The sequence below is a fragment of the Thamnophis elegans genome, chromosome 7, assembly GCF_009769535.1.
Source record: "Thamnophis elegans isolate rThaEle1 chromosome 7, rThaEle1.pri, whole genome shotgun sequence".
NCBI lineage: Eukaryota > Metazoa > Chordata > Lepidosauria > Squamata > Colubridae > Thamnophis > Thamnophis elegans.
The window spans coordinates 33,142,218-33,161,327 of NC_045547.1; the positions used below are offsets into that span (position 1 = coordinate 33,142,218).

Here is a 19,110-nt window from a genome sequence, read left to right on the forward strand (position 1 = left end):
AAGAATTTGGAAGTAGTACATTCTTGTCTAATTCTTTTAAGTGCTTGATCTGTGTAAACTGTTATAAGCTTTCATACTCAGTGATTTTTTTTGTTAATATAGAAGTACTGTTTTTTATAGTAAGCAATCACTTGTAGTTCAAGGATTTTAACATGGAAAGGGGTTTATAAAACTAACAAACTGAAAATAAGGAGTAAGAGAAGTATTTTATCCATAAGGTATTAAAATTTTAAGATGGAAAAGGGTAAAGTCATTAGCTGAAAGGGAAACAAAAAGTTTGTGAAGAGAAAAAAGATCAATTTTAGGGCTCGCATATATAGCGTACCACTACTTCAAGAAGTCTGCTCCTAAAATTTATGTATCTATTAAAGCATTAGCATATTTTCAAGGTGTGATGGAAACCTGAAAAAAATAATTAAGTCCAAGTTGTCTAAGGTGTCTATTTGCCTTTGATCACTTTCATTCTCATCAGAGTATGCAACAAACTATAATTATGTCTAAATGATGATGCACAAATGACAATGTTAGGAGAGAAACTGTCCTTATATACTGTTGTCTAATAGGCTAATGCAAGTATATAAGCTGCACAGTTTGCATCTTGATGTGTGTTTTGACACTTGTCCTTCAGGATTGGGCAGCCTATAAATTTGTTAAATCAAATCAAATTAAATTAAATCAAATTTCAACTTCCTGGCTGAAGTAACATGAAAAAAATAACCTGAACAAACCAATAATTTATTATTAACTCCAGCTCAGTGATTAGTATTTAAACTGATTGTAAATAAATCTTTAGTTCTTTTTTAACAAATATAATTTTTGCATACAAGATGAATGCTGATTACAATACGCCATTTCTGTTGTGCAGATCAAATGCTCAGTCTCTAAGACTGAAAAAAAATCCCAAAATATGGATATAATGGGGTGAGTCACCTGTATGATGTCTAGTCCACTAGTTTTGAAAGTTGCTCAGCCGTTCTCTGCAATCCAAGAATCAATGAATGCGGAAAATAATTACCATTCTATTACTGAGAAAATATGATTAGGCTGGAAAAATAGCTGCCATTTAGGTACAGAGAAGAACTGCACTTTATAGCATCAAATACCTCAAGGTGCAATCTCATACTTTTCTACATATAAGTCCCAAACCTACATATCTGATATCCTAATGATTTGCTCTTCCTGCAATGGAGCTGTGAAATTCAAATCACTAGAAGTAACAGAGAGCATCGCCATCAAGAATATTAATTTGTACTGAAACAATATTCTAATATTCTTCAGACACGTTTTTATTAATATTTCTATTCCTCCCCCTTCAACTACCGTATTAACTCTTCACACTCAAATCTTATTCTTCCAAATGCCTCTGATGTTTTAACGTACAAACTTTCGAAAATAGTCTAGTGTGTTTCAGTTCACGTTTCTGTTTCTGCTTCTGCAATTCAGAAAAGCGCCTTACAGCTGCAAGTCAAAAAAGCCGCAATTTGAACGACCCAACCACTATAGTAAAAAACAAAAAAAAAGGGGGGGGGGAAGAGGCCCCGCCAAAATTACAGGCGGAACTACAATACAGGGGACCCTGGAAAGCTGGTGGAGGAAGTGACGTCTTCCTGTAGGGCATGTGGTTTGCTAACAGCAGGCCAGTCAGGCGAAAAAAAGCTGGGAAAAGGAAGAGATGTTGCAGCATGACAGTCTCGTCAGAGTAAAGTCCTGCTGTGGCGAATGGTTGTGGATTCAGGCAGCAGCTGGTAAGGATTTTTGTTAGGCGTCTAGCAGCGATTGGTTGGATAACAAGCATTTCTCCCGATCTGACGCGGGAAAAATATTCAGGGTATATTGCCGTTGAACTGCAGATTTTGAGAGGTGATCTTGAACTGCAGGGCAAGTGGGGAAATACTTCATAGATTGCCCGGTGCCGGTTCTCCGCGATTCAAATGCTACAGATAAGATTGCATGTAGAAAAGGAGATCGCTGGGGGAAGAGAGGCCATAAGTGAGCTCTTTAATGGATCTCTTAGGAGCGGCAAGTAGAAGACAGAAGGTCGCGCCCTCTGTCCCGTCTGTTGATGAGGTCTCTGCGTTTAGTAGACGGTTAAGCAGTTTCGAAGCACACGTGCCGAAATCCCTATCCTTTTATATTCCTTTCCGTTTTTAACCGAGGACCTCAACTCCCATAATTCAATCGGCATCTTTTAGAGTCGCCACTCCACTCGCGGTAAAACAGCAAGCCAATTAAATCGCCTGAAGCGGGACTTAGAAGAGCGAGGATTCTGCCACGTTAATAAAACTATTTGGAGGTTCGACTACTGGTGGCTTCACAGAGGTGTCAGTGTAGCGATTTTGGCAATAAACTAGATAAAAAATGGTTTTTTGGGTTATATTTTGTAAGGCAATATAAATAAATAAATAAATAAATAAATATACCTATGTATTTAAATCTGTTCACTTAAAATGCTTGATTGCTTGGTGGAAAAAGCTTTAGGTGCTGTAGTTACTTACAAGTACAGTCTTTATATTCAGCTGGGTAGCCTCATCTTGAATCTATAAAATTCTCAGACAACTGCAGGTGGTCTTTGACTTATGCCCACAATTGAGCCCCAAATTTCTGCTATTAAGTGAGACATTTGTTAAGTAAATTTTGCATCATTTTACAGCCTTTCTTGCCCGAGTTAAGTGAATCAATACAGTTGATAAGTTAGCAACATAGTTAAGTGAATCTGTCTTCCCATTTGATTTTGCTCATCAAAAGGTGATCACATGACCTTGGGGACACAGTAAGGGTTATAAGTATGAGTATTCATTTGCCAAACATCTAAATTTTGATCACATAATCATTGGGATGCTACAGAGTGTGAAAAATGGTCACTGCCATTGTAACTTTGAGAAATCACTAAATGAACTGAAGTTGAGGACCACCTGTACTGGCATTCAAGTTAATTTGTTTTACCACTTCTTAAGGTTTAGCTTCAGCATGGGCTGTCTACCTCCTCGCTGAAATAACATTAACCTTCAGAGGTAATAGAGTGGCTACTATATTGACTTCCTTCCTGAGGAACTGTAAGTGCAGTATTGAATTCATAGCTTCCCCCACTTTTTGAAGCTACAGCTCTCTCTTCTGTTATTATCATTGACAAATTCCACTTTTCTACCTCATGAAAAACCTACCTTGGATTTTGTGCAGTGATTGATTCTTGTTTCTTCAGCCAAGACTAGATTAAAGATTAGATGTGTTGGCGAATCAGATTCAGAAAGATAGTCTGTTGATTTTGTATATTTCTGATATGTCTTATATCCACAAATTAAAAATGTTGGATTATCGGGTATTTGTGTTATTATTGTAAATGCTTTTGTTTTGGATAATTTGCCAAACTAAAAACTGTACAGCTTTTGAAAGGAAGCTTTTATTTATATAAATATGAAAATGTTTCCATAAGAGATTTTGCTTGTTTTCTGCACTTTTCTTTTGTCTTACAGTCCTCATGTTGTTAATAAAATTATTTATCAGTAATGATTTTCATTCTCACTTTGTGGAATAAAGACTGCTAATAAAGAACAGAGTATATTGTAGGGCACAACTCTGTTCTTCATTAGCAGTACTATCCATTCCACAAAGTGAGAATAGGGCCTATTCCACAAAGTGAAAATAGGGAATATTCTTATAGGGCCTATAAGAATAAATTCATAGTCAAGCTGTGGAGCAGTTTACCAAAAGATAGAGTGAAGGCCATGATTTAGAGGTTTTTAAAATAGATTTAGAGAATTCACAAAGGATATAGTATCAATAGTAATGAATCATCAAGGCTATGTCTTCAGTATCAGTGATGCCATATCTACAAATAACTTTTGCAAAAAACATCAGTTGTTATGCCAATGCCTTCCTTATAGGGGTCCTGTAGGAATGTAGTTGTCACTGTGGCAACAGAATACTGGATTAAAGGGACTTTTCATGTGATGTCGCATGACTCTGCTTGTATTCTCTCTTGGTGAATGGATGCTCCTTAACAGAACTGCCTGCAGCACTTAAGATTGAGCTCATAGCCTGGTCTACAGACTTCTAGTGGACTAATATATCTCTTGCTACCTAGCTCCACTTGTTTCAGAATTAAGTGTATAATCTGTGTTACTATATAAATAAGATGCTTGTTCTACCATGATACAAAGTGCTTGTGAATAATTTAATATTACTATAATGTAAAATATATTAAAGTCTAAATAATAATATGATACAGTTTCAACGTTATGAAAAATTATGCTTCTATAGATCTGAAAAACATTTCAAAATCTTAGGTGGCAGAAATCTAATTCCAGATATAATTATTATCTACATGTTTATAAACTTACCATATTTTTCGGAGTATAAGATGCACCGGAGTATAAGACACACCAAGATTTTGAAGAGGTAAATGTTTAAAAAACGTTTTTTGCACTCTGCAGACCTCCCAAACCCTCTGCATGCCTCATTTTTTGTGAAAAACGGGGCATACAGAGATTTTGAGAGGCCTGCAAAGTGCTTGGGAGAGGGAGCGGGCGAGCAAAAAAAAAACAGGTCATTTTTTGCAAAAACTGGCTGGTTTTTTTTGCAAAAAAAGGGCATGCATAGCCTTTAGGAGGCTTGTAGAGTGCTCCTGGGGGCAGGCCTCCCAAACCCTCTGCACATCCATTTTTGCAAAGGGGGTGGGGGTTTGGGAGGCCAAAATGCTGTATTCAGTGTATAAGACGCACCCAGATTTTCACCCTCTTTTGGGGGGGAAAGGTGTGTCTTGTACTCCGAAAAATACGGTAGTTATATAAGTAATATTGTTTTTCTAAAACAATTCCAAAAAACATGCACATCCTGTTTTTTGGACACAGGTTTAATATTAACCTTTATCATATCCAAAACACTGAATTAAAAAAAATACAGGCAGTCCTCGATTTACAACAGTTCATTTAGTGACCTTTCAAAGTTACAATGGCCCTTCAGGCCATTTTTCACACTTATGAATGTTACAGCATCCCCATGTCACCCCACTGATCAAAATTCAGATACTTGGCAACTGGCTCTTATTTATGATGGTTGCAGTGTCCTGAGGTAATGTGATCACCTTTTGTGACCTTCTGACTAACAAAGTCAATGGGAAAGCCAGATTCACTTAACTGTGTTACTAACATAACAACTGCAATACAACTGTGGCAAGAAAGATCATAATATGGGGCTCATTTAATAATTGTCTTGCTTAGCAACAGAAATTTTGGGCTCACTTGTGATCATGTGTCGAGGACTATATCAATTATTCATGTGTTCTAATCCTATGATAATTTTTGGTGTTCATTTCTGCACATTTCCAAGTTTGATTGTATCCTTTTCAGAAGGGCAGTCACAATGGTTTCATATATAGAGAAAAAGAGATCTGATACCACAACCATGTTTTATGAAGCCCTAGTTGAGTCCATGAAAAAACAATTCTAGTAAAGATGTTCAGGTTTGAGGATCTAGGTAAAAATATGGCTATTACATAGCAGATTAAAAAAAATCAAGACCTGATTAGTATTTGTTGGTGTCTTCCTGGTGAGATTTCACTTTGCATCCCTTTGATTCATTATAATATTTAGCATATGAAACAACAAAGATACTACAGGTAGTCCTCAATTCACAACAGTTCATTTAGTGATTTCAAAATTTACAAGGGCACTGAGAAAAGCAACCTATGACCATTTTTCACAGTTGCAACCTTTATACCAGCCCCATGATCATGTGATCAAAATTCAGATTCCTGTCAACTGGTTATACTTATGACCATTACAGCATTCCAAAGTCATGTGATCTCCTTTTGCAACCTTCTGACAATCAAAGTCAGTGAGGAAACCAGATTCACTTAAGAACCAGGTTACTAACTTATAAACTGCAGTGATTCACTTAACAACTTGAGCAAGAAATGTCGTAAAATGGGAGAAAACTACTTAATGTCTCACTTGACAACATAAATTTTGGGCTCAATTGTTGTAAGTCGAGGACTACCAGTGGGCATGGCCAGTTCCACGTAACTCCTGTCAGGGGCACCTGTGGTGGTCCGAGTGCTCTCCCAACGAAAAAGGGCTCTGTGCGGCCCTCCCAAGCTTCGTTTTCACTGGCAGAGGGTTGCAGGAGGCCGTGGCAACCAAAAACGGAGCTCAGGAGCCCATTTACACTGGCAGAAGCACTATGGGCCAGTCTTTAGCTTTTTCCAGAGTGGCTCCCTGGGCTAATTACCTCGCGGGCCGGATCTGGCACCTGTTGAGTTTGACATCCCTGGTTTAATGTTTTCTGTAGAAATAGATGCAATGGACAATAACAGTGTGGGAAGAATGGTATTGTGAAGCATCAGGATTTCTATTCCTTTACTAATAAATTCTGGTTTCACATTTATGGGTTCCCCAAAACATTTTTATTGTTTTTTACTCCCAATCTTAGCTCTTAGTTCTCTTTTCCATTGCCTTTGAAAGTTTGTTCCTGCAGCTGTTAAGATATATCTTAGCACATTGTGCTTGTTCTCATTTATGTTTTCTGGAAGTATATTTAATTGAAGTGTCTTTGGTTTCAGTTCTTATTTTATTTTAAGGATTTTAAAAAATAAATTGAATTTTTATTTTCTTGGTCCCTGCAAAACCTCTTTTATTTACACAACTGTGAATTCCTTTTATTCACAGTCAGCAAGGCTTACCCATGCACCTCATCTTGTTTGGCGTGCTGCCAGATAACTAGTTTCCAAACACAGGGAAAGGCAAACTTGGCACAGAGTCTCTTAAAATCACACACCAAACTTTCCACTCTTGAACCGACCAAATGAACAAATTGTTTCCTGCAAAAGCCCACTCCCCGTTCGTTCCTCTTTTTTTCCTATGGGAGGGGCCACTCACCTCCAAGGTGTGGCTTTACTCTTAAGTCAACCCTGCGGTCTTAGTTGTTCTTGTCTTCTGGCAGCTCTGCGCATGTACACCCTGGGAACAGGTTCCAGCTGTTCTGCCTCACTGCTGTCTAACTCCCTCTCTGCCTCCAACGCAGAGCCCTGGTCTAAGCTTTCCTCAACCCTCAGGACTGGCCCATGTGCCTCTCCAACCTCCTCACTGTCTGGCTCTGCTGGCCCCCAGGAGTATCCTGCCATGAGCAGCTGTGCTGGTGTGTCCAAACTCGTGGTGGTGCCGCTGTTTGTGTACACAATGGCACAGCAATCCTTGCAGGGTCCTGCTCGAAGAGGCTGCACCGATGTGATGAACTTCACAGCACTGCCACTGCTCGCACACACAACACTACAACAAGCTTTGCAGTGTTCTGGGATATGCTGAAGGTTTGGAATGGAGCCTTTTCTGCAAACAGCAGGAAAATGGGGAGGGGAATTTTCCTGTCTACCATCCATCCTCAGTCTGTGCTGAGTTGTGCCCTCCCCGTTTTACTGCCTTTTGCGAAAACAGCCTCACTCCAAGCCTTCAGCATATCCCAGGATTGCAACGCTGAAGGCTCCATTCCAAACCTTCAGCGTTGCAATCCTGCGATACGCTGAAGGCTCGGACTACCTCTGCTTCAGTGCAGAATGACTTTCACCCGTCTCTTTATGGGTGAGACACTTCTGCCTATTGGGCTACTTCCTGAAGTCAGCAGCTTCTCAGCCAGCCGCTTTGCTTTTTACCTCATGGGAGGCTTGTGGGCAGCAGGTGGAGGCAGAGGTAATCCCAGTGCACTGGCTCCTTCGCCCCACTGTCTCTTGGCTTGCTTGCAGCTGCACCAAACAAGCACCAGCACGGGGTGTCTGGATTGCCTGCCTGCCCTGTGCTGGTGCCGCCAAGCAAGCCCCCCCTGGGCCTCCCCAAAAGAGGGGTAAAGCAAGGCAGTGGGCTGTGGAGCTGCCAGCTTCTGGGAAGCGGCCCAACAAGCAGAAACGCTGTGTCCAGAAAGAGAAGAGCAAAAGCAATATTTGCACTGCCCCAAGAGGCCAGCGGGCTCCAGCCACAGCCAGACCCTCCTGCGCCGCCACTCGTGCTGGCCACGCCCATCCCCCTGGGCTTATTTTTGGGGTAGGGGTAATATTAGGCCCACCCCTGAAAAATTAGGGTTGGACTTATTATTGGGGTGGCTCGTGTTTTGGCTCGAGAAACACGGTATCTATTTTGAGCCCATCTTTATTGTACTTACAAATAACTCAATGTGGCAAACATATCTAACGCTCCTTTTTCCTCCTATTTTTCCCACTACAACAACCCTATGAGGTGAGTTGGACTGAGAGAAAGTGACTGGTCGAAAGTCACCCAGCTGGCTTTTATGCCTAAGGCAGAACTAGAATTCACAGTTCCTGATTTCTAGCCTGGTGCCTTAATACTAGACCAAATTGTCTTTTGTTTCTGATGTACTGTACTACTATTCACAGGTATAATCATAATGAGACCTAATTAGGTTGACAGTGTATAGCTATTTTCTGTTATGGGGTGGATATGTTTTTAATGTGAATTATGTAAAATTGTTATATCCCTGCCACTATGTTTTTATCTCTCTCTCTCCAATATAGGATTTTAAGAATGGATTATTTTGTGGCTTGCACATTCCTCTTTACACTGATATTACCAAGAGGTATGACTTCTGACACAGAGAAGAAGACCTCAGATTCAGGATTGGAAATCTGTATCCTTCTTCCAGTTGGGGTCTTGGATTTGAAATTGGCCACCTCCATATTTCATAGAGAGACTAGGAGCAAGGTGGAATTGCCTACTAAATTGGGATAATCTTGAGGCATTGTGTGGAATCCCTCTGGATTCATTAGAGACCCTTTTGAAGGGTCTGCAGAATTATAGAATCCCAGGGCTGCTACAATCTGCAGTTTGAATTATCTGGCCATAACAAAAGAAAATATTAATGTCTTCCTACCCAATATGTTCCAAAATGAAGACCAAATCAAGTGTGTGCAAATCATGTGTTTTGGAGCTGCAATTATTTCTGACAATCCCATGGTTGTCATAGAATCCATCAACACTGGAAAATCTCTCCCATCCCCCCAGTCAAGGAGGTTGAAATCATCCCAAATTGAAAGTCTTGGGAACTTATGAAGGGCCACTTCTGAGCAGCTAGGTCTGTGATGGCGAACCTATGGCAAGTGTGCCACAGGTGGCACGCAGAGCCATATTTGCCAGCACGGCAGTCCTCAGCTGATTTTCGGCCTTCTGGAGGGCTGGGGGAGGTTGTTGGGCTTGTTTTTCGCCCTCCCCGGGCTCCCCACCTTGGGGAGGGTGAAAAGCAAGCCCAATGGGCCAACCGGAAGTTCGGGGGTTGGCCTGTTGGGCCTGTTTTTCACCCTCCCCAGTCTTCGCAGGCTTTCCTGAAGCCCGGGGAGGGTGAAAAACGGCCCAATGGGCCAACCGGAAGTTCAGAAATAATCCATTTCCGTCAACCAGAGGAGTCCGTTTTTGCCCTCCCCAGGCTTCAGGAAAACATGGAGCCTGGGGAGGGTGGGTGGGATTGTGTGCGTAGGTGGGTGGGGTGCGCGCACACACAATTTTGGCACGCCTTTAGAAAAAGATTAGCTATCACTGAGCTAGGTGGTCAGCACTTTAGTCCATTTCAAAATATAGGCACTCACAACCAATCATTTTTGGAGTAGTGCTTCTTGTCACTTCAAAGTTCTCATGAACAATCACAAAACTCTGGTTTTGGTGTTGTGACTGTAGTAGGATCTGAAATCATCTGGCAAATTTCCACCATATCCATTTTTGTACAACCAAGTCTCAGTAATATGTATTGGGTTCATGTGTTTGTCTCCCATCTTGTCATAGATGGATGCAATCTTATCGTGCACAGCTCTGGTATTTACCAGTAACATCTAAAGACAGAGGCACCTGATAATTCAGTTCCCTGAATTTGGGTGACTCGCATATTTCAAGTTGGCATTTGTAGATGGATAGATGCTTAGATTCTGTAATTAAAATAAACAGCTTGGTGAAATGTTTATCTTTGAAGAGGTATAATTAAAGGCAAAAAGATGGATTGGAGGATTATGCTGTGTACTATGTTGATGAGGCCATAGAACAAAATACGGGACTTCTGATCTGTATGGTTCGCTTGACCAAGACACAGATAAGAAACTGTTTGAAGTAAAGCGCAAAGACCAAATGAATGCACTGAAGAACCTGATTGAACTCAACGATGTCAACCAGCAGTACAAAATTATAGACATCATGCTCAAGGGTCTTTTCAAGGTAAGCCTTGCTTAATTGATCCCCAATTTTTTTAAATTATAGCATGTTTCTTGAATGCTCCTATATCAGTATTAGAAAATTAATGGAAAGTTTAGCCTCTATGTCATTGGCTAATTGGACTGTGAGCTACCGTATTTTTTGGAATATAAGACACACCTTTCCCCCCCCTAAAAGAGGATGAAATTTTGGGTGTGTCTTATACATTGAATGTAGCCCCACCCACCTGACGGCTCCCACCCTTTGGCCTTTGCCTCCCAGCAATTTACCTCCTTGCAGCAAATGGGGAAATGGGGCTTGTGGGAGGCCTGTGCTGAAAGGCAAATTGCTGGGAGGCAGAGGCAGATATTTTTTTCTTGTGCTAATCAGGCTGTTTGCTGCAAGGAGGTAAGTCAATAACTATAAATGCCTATAGAATGTTCAAATTTCAGACTTATTTTTTAAAGACTGCTTTATTATTGTTCTAGACAACTTAACAAAATGAAGAAACTTTTTAAAATAAATGCTTGATTTAAAGAGGCTCAGTGCTAATGTATCTTCTTTTAAATAGCAGAGAATAATTATACTTCCAGAAAGCCACATCAATTTTAACAGCTTCTGTACAAGTATAGTCTGAAATGTAAGTGTCCTGTTGTTTAATTAGACCCTGACTTTGTCATGTTTGGAGTAGATCTATTTAAATAATTGGGAGGAGTTAGTGGGACTACATTTAAGAAAACTTTCTGGCATTAATATACTGCCATAATGTACATTTCTCAATTGTTTGCTATTTCTACACATGCACAGAAATACACCACAAACAGTGTATATTATCTGTACTGTTTGTTGCAAAGAGGCAAATTGCTGGGAGGGAGACTTTTTTCCTTGTTTTCCTCCCCAAAAGCTAGGTGCATCTTATACTTCGGAGTGTTTTATACTCCGAAAAATACAGTAATTCAACAAGGGGAGGAAGAACATTCACCATCCCACAAAGTAGATTGCTGAAAAAGTTACCAGCAGCCATTCTGAGCAGTTCTTGTTTATGATTTGGCAGCAAAGTGTTTGGGAAGACAAGATCATGTCTCTTGGATGAACAGGTTCTCGACCTACGCCCACAATTTAGCCCAAAATTTATATTGCTAAGCAAGACAGTTGTTAAATGTGTTTTGCCCCATGTTATGACCTTTCTTACGATAGTTAATAAGTGATTAACTATATTTGTTAAATTAGTAACATGATTGTTAAGTGAATCTGGCTTGGACTTTGCTTGTCAAAAGGTCACAAAAGGTAATCAGGACATTGCAACTGTCATAAATACATGCAAGTTGCCAAGCATCCAAATTTTAATCATGTGACCACGGGAATGCTACAATTGTAAGTGTGAATAGGGGTCATAATTCACTTTTTTCAGTGCTGTTTTAACTTCAAACGATCACTAAATGAATGGTTGCAATTTCTTGGGGAAAGCTTGAAGTTTACAGTAGTTACCTGTAAATGTTTTTCTCAGCTACCTTTTCATGGCAAAGGTTACTACAGGAGGACATTTTCAACAGCTATTTCATCAATATATCTTGGCCTCATTCACTTAATACTTTCCTATGCCCTAGTAAGGAGCATCAAGACCTATTTCTTTCTTACTATAAAAATACAGCATCTTGATATATTTTGGATGATGATTTTTTGGTCATAGTTGAAGAACTTTAGTCTTAATCTCCTGGGAAAATGTACATGGTACATGTACTTCAGATACTGGGGCAGTCTCTAACCTGAGGCCCTTCAGATATCTTATAATACAAGTTCCATATTTCCTATCCAGAGGACATTGAATCTGGGTCAGCTGGATAAGATATTTATGTAATTATTCTGCAAATTATTATCCCATGGCACCTTTTCTAAATTCTCTAGCCTGTTAAAGTTACATCAGCTAAGTATCTTCATCCAATAGGTTAGAAGAAAAGATTATACAAAGGGAATTAAGAAGGGACTTGTTGGCACACACGTCCTTGTTGGGGCAGAATTGACATAAGTTGACATGAATTTCTGTTATCATGTGCAGGTTCTTGAAGACTCACGAGCGGTACTTATAGCAGCAGATATTTCACCAGATGGACCATTTTCTCATGATGAGAAGATAAAGGATGGTACAAACTTTTTGCTTTCTAATCACAGTTTCTTTGTCCATTATCTTTTATCCATTAAATGTATAGCTTTGAGTTGTTAAGCAATAAAGTTCTGTCATATTGGCTACTCTTTCTTAATCACTTCTGTTTTTGTACATTGTTATTTATAATAGTCATAAGATCATTATAAGTTGTGAATAGAGCCACAAGCATGATGTTTAAAATTTGAACAGACCAGAGTCTTGCTATTTTACTTTAGTATTTGAAGGAAAAATAATATATTAGGAGATGGCCAATAACAAGATAGATTTGATTTCGGATTTCCTGAATTAAATATCCATTTAATTGCAGGTATAGATATAAATAAATAGGTATCGAGGTATTCATACATGTCTGTAATAAAGAAGTGATATTCTAAGCCAGAGATCAGTGCTCTTTTTCTAAGATTTAGGTAACATATTTGAATTTTCAAATGCTGCACTTCATTAATCTAGATTAATGATATGCCTTTGTTTTTATGCTTAATCACTAATATAGATGAGAATCCTTACTATTCTGTCTTTCCTTTCTTTCCCTTGATAAATGAAAATTAGGAAAAATGTTTTCTTTTAATTAATATTTAATCCAAAGCAATAGTTCAAGTGTGTTGAATAATTAGATTGTTCCCAAAAAGATGGAATTGGTCTGAGTTTTTCATTGTAACTTTTTTCCTTAGCCTATTCCCATGTGGTGGAGAATACTGCTTTTTTTGGGGATGTAGTCCTACGTTTTCCCAAAATAGTGCATCACTACTTTGATCGCAATTCCAATTGGAACAACCTTATTCGCTGGGGCATCAGCTTCTGCAACCAGACAGGTGTATTTGATCAAGGGCCCCACTCACAAGTATTAGGATTGGTAAGATTGCTTGGCACCTCCTCTCAGTTTGTTTATCCTTTAGAATTGGGTTAAGGAAAACAAATATTTGCTTGAAATATTTCAGGATGTTTCTATAGAAAAAATTCTGGAGAAATTGCACATAGTTAACTGCTCAGAGTTTCTTCTGATAGATGGGCAGTATATAAGTTTGTTTAGTACTAAATAAGTCCTTATATAGGCATTTTACATATTCTACTTAGATCAGAGTTCCCCAACATTTCCGGTTTTGCAGATGCAGGGGAGGGGATGGTTCCATGCAAGCGCGCACAAACATACGCAGCTCCATTTGTGCAAGCAGCATGCATGTGTGCCTTCTGCTCACACAAATTGAGCACACTTGCATACACTCACATGCTACTTGCACATGTCAGGATGTGTGTGCTTGCATGCCCTTGCTGGCCATTTCCATGGCCGGTTGCAATCCCCTTACAGCCCACAGGTTGGGGACCCCTGACTCAGATGACTGGTTTATACAAAAGTTGCATACTTACTACAACAGATAATTTGCTTTTGTAGTATATACATAGGCATATAGAAATGTACTGATACAATCTTAATAGCATATCTGCATGGTCTAGCATCCATTATTTTGGTCTTCTGATTTAGCACATGTGTACTTTCTAAGCTGGGAAATTGAAAAAGCAGTCAGGACAAAGGCAGCAATCAACAACTTTGGTATTATTCTGCAAAAAAATGTCTTGGATATGTCCATAAAATCATCAGGAATTAAGCTTAGAAGATTGGTAGAAGTATATTGATTTTTCCTCTTCACATTGTAATACACAAAGTCTATTTTATAATTTGCATAGCTGGTAGCACAGCATAGATGGTTGTCGAATTAATATGTCAGTTCAAAAGTTCCATGCAAAAGTTGGTATCATGCAGTATGCTTTATTTTGCTGCTTTGAAAGAATTTGTATTTAAAATATCAAATGAGAAAACGAGATGTATTTTTATTTTATTAATTAATTTGACTTTTATGAAGTCATATGAATTTGCCCTGGGGGGATTAATATCACATAAAAACATTGATGAATTCAGAAGCAGATAATTTCTTAAGGATGCTTGTAGGTAGGACTAAGAGGTTGGTGAGAAGGAGGGATATACTGTAAATGAGAATTATTTTAATATACTTTCTTCCACAGATGGCTCAAGAGCTAGGAATTAGTGAAAGATCTCCAGACTACCAGAATCCCTTTAAAGCAGACAATTCTGAAGTAAGAGTCCATCTTATCTATTATTCCTATCTTTCCTCTGGCTATTCACAACTTTCTTATGAAAGAAAGAAAGGAGTAACACTTGATGGCAGTAGTTTTTTCTCGACAGCTTTAAATCAGAAATTTTCTCTGTAGTGATCCTTGGCAGCCAATCAGATGCATGATTGCTTATATTACCTATAAGTAGCACAGATGATTATCCCCATACAGGTTCTGCTTCAGATATGCTTTGTCACAAGAGTTGGCAATAATGGTACAGTCACCTTGGAAGCACATCTAGAGCTGGTCAATTTAAGCACATGGGAATTCCCTTCAATACTGCTCTAAGTCACTTACTCATTTACTGGAGAGAGATGCAGGATGATTTTCTCATGATGTTCCTTTCCACATCCATTATGTGCAAGGGGATACTATGACCCTTGGAACTGGGAATTCTAAAATAGTCTTAATCTTGTAGATTTGCGCTGAAGAAGCTTCTTGGATGAGAAGCGAAACGTCTTCAAAGAAAACCCATAAAGTCCAGTTGCTTCTTCAAAAAATACCCTTGGGACAACCATGACCTGGGTGACTGAGAATCTCCATAGACTTTCCCTTTCTTGTATGGAGTTCCAAATATTTGGGGCAAAAGTACAGGGAACCTGGTGTTTTGATTAGTAGCTAGCTATTATCTCTCGAAGATCATTGAAATGTCAGAGGGAGAAACTGGAGCAGCGAAAAGGAAGAGTTAGCAATCAAAAAAGTATTGTCCATACTTTTGATGACAGAATCCCTAAACTCATTGTGTTTATTTTTTAGTTTTTCCCTGGTGATAGCACATTCCAGAAGGCTCTCCGGGAGGAAGAGAAGCGAAGAAAGAAGGAGGAAAAACGAAAGGAAATTCGCAAGGGGCCTCGTATCTCACGCTCACAGTCTGAGTTGTAATTCTAATGTCATTTGCCCAATCACTGAAACTTTGGGAGTTAAAAACATCTGAAAAGGAATCCCCTTTGTGACCTCAGGAAAATGACAAGCTGTTGAAAGGGCAGGACTTGGAAGTGACATTCTTTCAACAGGACATTGGTACCTATTAAATACCTAGGTAGAGACCACAAAGTTTCAGTGCATATTTCCTTATGGGAAGAAACACTTTTCCAAGTATCTGGAATGTAGAGTATGTCAGGGATTGTTCTTCATGTGTATTTTTATCTCTCGTGGCTTTGGCAGTTTGTAATGCTAGGAGTTTTAGGAAAATGGGACAAGAAGAGAGGAAATTAATTCTGTGGTATATGCCATGTCTGTCATTTATGACATGTAATACTATGTATCATTATGCAATTAGAAAAGTAATATATTATTGCTGCAACAGATTTTGTTCCTGGGCAGCAAACAATTTCTTTGAGAAACTTTTGGAATCTGTTAGAGATGCACAAACTTGGAAATATTAATTAGCGATAAAGTACTCTTTGAACACTTTTTCTTTAAATTGTATGAAATGTGACTGGGAGCTGGGATACATCAAAGATAGTTCCTTAAAATGTCATAATAATAATTCAGAGCCCCTGTAGGTAATACCAAGTTTTATCTGGTTGTCAAGCTTCCTTCATTTCATAAGGCTGTTAAAGTATTTTCTCCTAAAAGGGAAGAAAAGCTTTTGGTTGAGAAGAAAGTCAGTAAGGCTGTGCTCCACCAAATAACTTTACTCGAACAAGAGAATAAAGTACCAAGGTAAAGTGAATCTGCGTGATAATTTCATAATGCAGTATTACTATCACTACATGAATGAAAATTACTGAAAGGCTTACAAATTCCAGTGTCAGTTTTTAGTTAATAGCTTTGCAAGACTACTTTTGAATTTCATTTGTAGTATTGTATGTGTAGATCTAGTTGTAAACCATGTACATTTACCTTTATTGTCTGGTAATCAATTTTATCTTGATTATTATAAGATACCTATTTGGCCTTAAGTCTTAACAGTATAAAAAAGCAAAGGCTAACCGTATGGCTTTTGTCCTTTTTTTGTTTGTTTTTACCATTATACCACAAAAAATGAGAATCAGTAAGTTAACACATCGGTAGTGAAATTATGGAAGCATATTTTTGCTACTCCTACTGCCTACCTGATTGTTTCATAAGAAGAAGTCGCCTTTTTTCTCAACATTCTATTGTAAACCACCCAGAGAATGCTATAGAACACCATGGGATTGTATATAAGTCTAAGTGCTATTGCTATTGTTATTCTATGAAGGCTTACACTTGAAGCAGAGTTCAGATTTCACCTTAACTGTTAATTTTACACTAGAAATCAGCTGGTTTGGGGATCAAAATATGATTATCATCCTTTTCACAATCTGTACTTCTTCATTGATGAGTTAAACTATGGATTTGCACATATCAAGCTATGGGCATGTGGCCCGGAATCTTTGCAGCGTTTGGAAGAATGGGTAGTTTTTGTTAAGGACTGAAGCTGAGTGGAAGTAGGAGATCTCTCTGTACATTAAAATAACTGGAATATTATATACCCCACGGTGGCATTGCCTAAAAGATAGTTTGCTCTTGGCAGGGGATTCTTTTGTGTAGAACGAGGGTTTCAGGGGATACTGCAATTTGACAAGGCTGGAAATTTATTTTCTAAACAGAGAACCAGCTGTGCTTGGTTTGGGGAAGGATATGTACTTAAATTGGAAATTGACTTTGCTTTTCTTGAATAAAACATGTTTTTTTTTAAAAAAAAACACATTTTGACTTCTCATTCTTGTGAGCTATGTCAGTGTGTCAGGAAGAGGAGATGGGGATTTATCGTTTTTAGATTAGGTAGTTCTTATATTCAGAAAAGGCTGTTTTAATATTATTAACTGGACACTGGATAAAGAGTGAAACCAACCTATAGTATCTGATCTCCAGACAGCTTTTCTCCATGGCTTAACTGCAAAGATGGATGTTTTTGTGATTTGTTCACAAGTTGAGCAGTCATGCAGGATTTCTATCTTTGCAACTGTGATGCAGCCAATATTGGTACTAGAACTGATCAATCCTCATTTCTTAATGATATTTGTATATAATCCTGCCTGAGAGAGGTTTCCTTTTGCAACAGAATACTTCAGAGTATTTTCCTTTTGCAACAATAAAGGTAGTCCTTCACTTACAACAGCTCATTTAGTGACTGCTCAAAGTTTCAATGGCACTGAAAAAAATGACATGACCATTTTTCACATTTTCGATCATTGCAACATCACTTGGTCACGTGATCACAAATGTTTGGCAACTGGCTCATTTATGACGGTTGCAGTGCCTTGGGGTCATGTGATCAACTTCTATGACCTGACAAGTGAAATTTTGGAGAGTAAATCAAAAGTTAGGGATAGAGATTTTGGAGAGAGATGAATAATTTGTCTGCTGGAACTTGGAAAGAATTCTCTGTGATTTAGAGTTATCCCAGAGAGTTCTGTTGAAGAAGTTAGACAAGCATTGGCATAGTTGTTGGACTGAGAAGAGGAGACTACCAAGGCAAAGATTGACAAGGTTATTGAATAAATTCGTGTTTTGCAAGAATGAGAAATGTTCTAGGAGTTTTGCACTTTGAGAGAGAAAAAAATAAGAGATCAAAGTTTGCATCATCATTTCAATAGAAAATTGAAGATTGATAATGGAGATATAATTTTCTCCTGTGTGCTGCTTGGGGAATCCAAGCATGGGTTAACTTTGTCCATTAGCCTAGAGACTGAGTTATGTAAATTGGTGACCACGCCTCCTCTGACTGGATGGGTCAGTTTTTTAACTCAGTCCAGCCGAAAGAGACGTATACCAATTCTTCTCCAGACTAATTAGACAAATTTATACTTTATCTTGGATTTTCTCTCAAGTGTGTTTTTCTTGGATTTGTGGAAGCTTATGTATGGAGTGGGGAGAGGTGGCAGTTTGCTGCCTGCCCAGTTCCCTTGTGACTCGTTGCCTCGATCAGGTATTTGAATTGCCCTTGGTTGCTGCTAGCTCTAAGGTTTCTGGCCGCAGGCTATTGGAGCCTTGCAAGGCACTTGGCGCCAAGTGTTTACTTGCGTTCTGGGGCTTGGGGCTCGTATCGCAGCGTGTGTTCCGGCTTGTGCCGTCCTTGTAGCTGGAGTGCCCGCCACTTCGGAGCCAGCAAGACGCCCGCTGTTCGCGGCGCGGCTCCTGCTCTTGCCGATGGGGCCAGCCCGCCGTGCGGGGCGTGGTTTCACCCACCGCTGGACCGTGGACCATCCTGGGAATGCGCTATCGCCGCCGCTGGCCTGATTTTTGTTGTGAGAGGTGAAGACGGCATTTTTGTTCTCTGCTGGGTTTGAATTTGGTGCCTGAATTGCGGTCGCCATTTTAGGGCCGTTCGGAGCGCAGGCGCTGTAGGGATCGGGCGTTGCCTTTCCTCGTGCTTAAAAGGGGCTGCTGACTCATCGGCCCTCCCTCCTCATTCGCTTCGGCTTTGTTTGCCTTGGGGAAAAGTTCCTGGCATTGCTGCTGACCACGCGGTCCTTTCTATTTGCAAGTGAACGCTGTGTGCCTTTTGAGTCTTTTTGCATCTAATCATTGCAATGGCTGATCATTCTTCTCTGGGAGGTACAGTTGAGCCCTCTGTTGATAACCAGGGTACTGCCCAAGCGGGAGTTAGTTCGAGGCCTGGCAGAGCCACCTCTAGAACCACCAGCCAGAGGCCCAGGGAGGCCTCCGGGGCCCCTG

At 39.5% G+C, this 19,110-nt stretch overlaps 1 protein-coding gene across 1 annotated transcript; it reads left to right on the forward strand.

Moving 5' to 3' along the window:
• The first annotated feature begins 1,609 nt into the window (after positions 1 to 1,609).
• Positions 1,610 to 16,374, forward strand: CCDC134 (coiled-coil domain containing 134). The gene is made up of 7 exons (XM_032221807.1): positions 1,610 to 1,745; positions 8,513 to 8,625; positions 10,072 to 10,193; positions 12,226 to 12,310; positions 13,005 to 13,186; positions 14,353 to 14,424; positions 15,220 to 16,374. The coding sequence occupies exons 1-7, from the start codon at positions 1,720 to 1,722 to the stop codon at positions 15,343 to 15,345; spliced, it is 726 nt and encodes a 241-aa protein (XP_032077698.1). The 5' UTR covers positions 1,610 to 1,719; the 3' UTR covers positions 15,346 to 16,374.
• Positions 16,375 to 19,110: the final 2,736 nt, after the last annotated feature.